The sequence below is a fragment of the Egretta garzetta genome, unplaced genomic scaffold (genome assembly GCF_000687185.1).
Source record: "Egretta garzetta isolate BGI_Z169 unplaced genomic scaffold, ASM68718v1 scaffold293, whole genome shotgun sequence".
Lineage (NCBI taxonomy): Eukaryota > Metazoa > Chordata > Aves > Pelecaniformes > Ardeidae > Egretta > Egretta garzetta.
The window spans coordinates 79227-83644 of record NW_009259318.1 but is presented as its reverse complement, the minus strand read 5'-3'; the positions used below and the strand labels follow the sequence as shown (position 1 = coordinate 83644).

Sequence of the window (4418 nt, the reverse complement as noted above, 5' to 3'; positions counted from 1 at the left end):
GAAGGGAAAGCATTTGCAATATAGCAATTATATAGAGCATTTAATGTATATGTATTTATATTAATATATATGTATTTTTATGTATATGTCTATGTGTATGTGCATGTGTATATGAATGCAACATGTATTTATTCAGATGCATATCTACATATCTGTGTATGCAACATCTCTTGTACCTCCCATTTTAAGGCTCTGCCACCATCCCTCTTGCCTGGTAGTCTCCTACTGTGTCAGTCCTGCAAGGGACAGTTTGCTTGCTCACAGTTTCCACTCCTGAACTTCCTGCGTGGCCAGCCAAGTCCCCTCGGACACTTTGCATCACAGGGAATACATGTTGATTCTCCTATCCTGGATACTATTTGTCCTGCAGCTGGTTAAATTAGTAGGTTCCATTCAACAACCCATTAATTTTCTCCATCTTGTAGAACTGCTTTAGATTTCTGTTACTGCTCGTGGCTATTCAGTGTTATTACATGCATGTGTTCACCTTCTTTTTCTCTTTCAAATAGCTGAGAGAGAAAAAAAATGCTCTGCAGTAATGTGTTACTATTTGTGTTTGGGAACCACCCAGGACTGGTGCATAAATACATGCTAAGGCCAGGATAGCAGCTGGAGAAACTTGTTGCCCCATGTTGCAATCACAATGTATTCACATTAAACTGGTGAATCATTAGCCTTGGTGATGCATATTAGAGTTGCAGAGCAGAACCAATGGATTCATGAACATAATGTATTCTCCCAAGGCAGGCTAAAAACCATTTACCATTCTCTAATTATTAAAGTAGTGGTAAAGTGTAAACATGCCTTAGCATGCACTTCTTTGAAGTATTTATCTATCTCTGTCTCTATCTGTCTATCTCTCTCTCTCTCTCTCTATCTATGTGTCTATCTGTCTGAACCGGTCTGCTACTGGAAGAAGGTTTCTGAGTCCTGGTGGACAAATAAGAAACATAAACCCATGAGTTATTGCCTTTGTATTTATATGGGAATTGCCCAATATTCTTTTTGTCTCTTTCTCTTTAAATTCTTTTGTGTATTATAGGAGTTTTAGAAGGAAAGACGGAGCAGAGCTGTAAAATAGCCTTTCTTGTATGTACGGCTTTTAAAAACAGTGGGATTCATTGTGGAAGAAAAGTGCAAATTACTAATGTTTTTCAGGGGCTTTTTATTGTCAGTGCGATAATTCAATAGATTACCTCTTGATTTTTAACTGAAATGCAGTCTCATGAGAATTTCAGATTCTATAAGGATCAAACTGGAGAAATATCAGACAAAGCGATAAAAAATTTCTCTAAAGAAAAAGCAGCAGTATGACATGAAACAGTGACCTCTCCAAAAGCATATCATAAGTCACTCTTGCTGAAACTTATTGATCATACTTTTCCTATTTCTATGGCATTGTCATTGATACTGTGCTTCCAAGTAATCCACCTATGGCCCTGCTAGCCTGTCATCCAACATGATGGTTTGAATTTCTCCTCGTTCCCCTGGTGTTTTGCTTCAGTTATCTCAACATTTTATTTTTCTCTGTTTTATGTTAGACTGAAATGACTTTTTCATATTTCCCCCTTGCCACCTTTCAAAAGGTTTTAAAAATGTGATCAGACTCTTACAGAACTGCTAAAACAAACAAAAATATCCCATCATTGACTTTTCACTGTTCTTTTCCGTTTTTTAAAATCTAAGGGTCCATTCTAAGGGTAAGATATGTGATTTGAACATATCCTTCCTTGGATTGTGGTATGGACAGAAAGTACTTCTGTCCTTTCTGCCTCCTTGTTCTGTTTGTGTCAAAGGATGCGTCTCAAGCATTTTCTAATTTCTGTTTCCTAAGTAGCATGATCCTGGGAGCAAAGTACTATTCTGGGACTCTGCTACATGCAAACAACCCCCACCATCACTGTGTCATGAAATCCTTCAGTATGAGCCAGAAAAACCCTTCTGACTTTTGTGTGAATCACTCTGTTAGCTCTCAATGACGCCGACTGTTTGTTTGATCCCAGCCAGAACCTTATCCCTGTTTCTCCCATGGAAGCAACCCAACTTTTGAATTCTCCTGTAACCTTGCCAGAAATGACAAGCGAAGAAGTAACATACGCAGACCTGAGGTTCATGACACTGGAAAAATCCCAGGACCAGGAGCTCCAGACTGCCAGAGTGAAAGGTAGTGGTGGTGTTGGGGGGCATCTCTCTCCAAGGCAAACTCTCACCTTGGAGAACATTTTTTATGTGGCACTCAGAGGAGGATGTCACCTGCAAATAGCCTGTCAGCTTCTGGAAGCCCTTTGGACTCAAATCTTCTCAGAAATTGGAGGGACAGAAAAAAAATCAGAAGATTAAAAAAAAAAGGAAGGTTGGAGAATGTGGAAAAACTGTTTAGATTTGAGAGGAGAGATATAATTAGGGTTGTGGGATGCAGTTAAGTAGAAATAAACATGTTCCAGTTAGGCATTAAGTGTCAGTCCCTGGAAGTTAGTGAAGTAATCTGCCTAAGGGACCTTGCAAAAGTCTTTCAGCTTTACTCATTTAAATATGACTAACTGAATGAAATAAATTCTAGGGAAAAAATGTTTTCTGTCAATGGAAGTAATAAATAGACAAACACCTTTTTGTACTTAAAAATCATAAAAATTATGTTACATAGCTTCACAGAGGAAGGGAGGTATGTGACTGATCCCAAATCTATATTCTTTATGCTATGCATTAGTGCTTTATAATTGCTCTGTATGAAAGGTTATATCAAAGCAAAGAGATTTTATGTTCTGGCTTGACTAAACGCCTGGAGATGGATTTGCTAAATTTGATAATAATCTGGTAGATTAAAGAGCTCTTTCTGAAGGAGATTTCCCCTTATTGGCTAGCCAGTCATTATATTGTTCTCACTTTTTGAGGGGTCCTTGAGTTTTAGACTTGGACGCTGAAGCTGAACTCCTGGAAACCTAGTAAGGTCCTTCTCAACTCTTTGGTTAAAGGGTTAGGGAACTCAGGGAATGAAAGGCAGAAATACCACAGGTTGGCATGCCAGTTATTTCTGTTGGTGACTTCAACATAATATTAGTATTCCCACTGAAATTTTGTACTGGAGTCTAGTAAAAGAACACAAAAGTCATAAATTGGAAGCAATCCTTTCCCCTGTGTTTTGGGATGGTGTAAATTCACACAGGTGCTTGCATTTCCCCACATTGCAAGAATGTGTGTGTGCATTTCCAGGTGTGAGACTGTTTCTGTGCAACTGCAGGTATGTGGTCTTGTTCACACCTCTATGCCCTAATTTCAGGTTGTTTTGCAGAGGCCTGGCTTTCATTGGTGACTGTTTCTGAGGTTATTTTCTGAAAAGGCGAATTAATTCCTGATTTGGCACATTAGGCATTCAAAAGTAAAAATACCCCAATACCTGGCTGCATGTGAAAATTTCAGCCATTTAAGCACAAATACTTGCTTGATGTTCTTTCCCCACATGTGAAGTTTTGTGCTGTTCAGCTTTATTTGTCCAATTAATTTTCTCTTAAAAGCCCCTGGATAAGCTAGTCTCCATGGCTTGCTCACTTCCCAGCCCCCAGCTCCTAAGGAGGACTGTCCACAGACAAATAAATGATGGGATGATTTTTATAATGTAATACCACATACTGGTCTGAAACTCAGCAATTCACTGGGCAGACTACTGGTCATGTTGTCTTGTGCTGTGTAGGAGCTGCAAATACGAAGATGAGAGGTTCCTGTTCTTGCTGCTTTCCTTCTTTTTGTCTGTCCCAGGCTCCCCCAGTCCATCTTCCTGTTGGCGACTGACTACAGTGGCGCTTGGGGTCTTCTGCCTAAGTTCAGTGGCAGCTGCAGGAGTCTTGGCTGCCAGGTGTAAGTATGGTCACGGAAAGGGTGCTCAGAGTTCAGTATGAGCAACTAAAAGTCTAGGAAATTAGTTAAGGAAAAAGATTAGCATAAGGGATTAATGATGCAAAAAAGTGTCCTGTGCTGGAAGAGTTTACCCACTCAATAGATCTTCCAGTCTTTGAAACTGGCGTGTATTAGGCCTTGCTCATAGGTGTGTGTAAGCTATGTAGGTCAAGTATATTCAGTCATGTATGTGCATCTTTGGTAAGTTTATTCAGGTTGCATCGAGAGGTTTAGCTTTAATATTAATGGAACAATTTCATTCTTGTTTTGTTGTGTTTCAAGTCATCCTGGTCTGCCACCTTGTGCATGAAAGGGATGAAAACTTCACCCTGCAAAAGGCAATTATGGAAAGCCTCAACCAGAAGCTGGAGCTCCTCCAGGCTCAGAATTTGAACTTGACAGAGACTGTAAAGCAACTTGCCACCTCCAGAGGTACATAGTGGTATGAAGATTGTGGTTCCATAGCATTATGGTAGCTACAGATTGATTTTTTTTCTATCACCACCCATATTGGAAGGAAAAAAAAA

General features: G+C 39.6%; 1 protein-coding gene across 1 annotated transcript in view; it reads left to right on the top strand.

Annotated features, from left to right (window-relative positions):
- Positions 1-2073: 2073 nt before the first annotated feature.
- The window catches only part of LOC104124177 (C-type lectin domain family 7 member A-like), a 7405-nt gene continuing 5060 nt past the window's right edge, over positions 2074-4418 (top strand). Inside the window, exons 1-3 of the mRNA XM_035892072.1 lie at positions 2074-2164; positions 3754-3852; positions 4174-4323. Coding sequence (XP_035747965.1) covers positions 2074-2164; positions 3754-3852; positions 4174-4323 — 340 coding nt within the window. The remainder of the gene's footprint in view (positions 2165-3753; positions 3853-4173; positions 4324-4418) is intronic.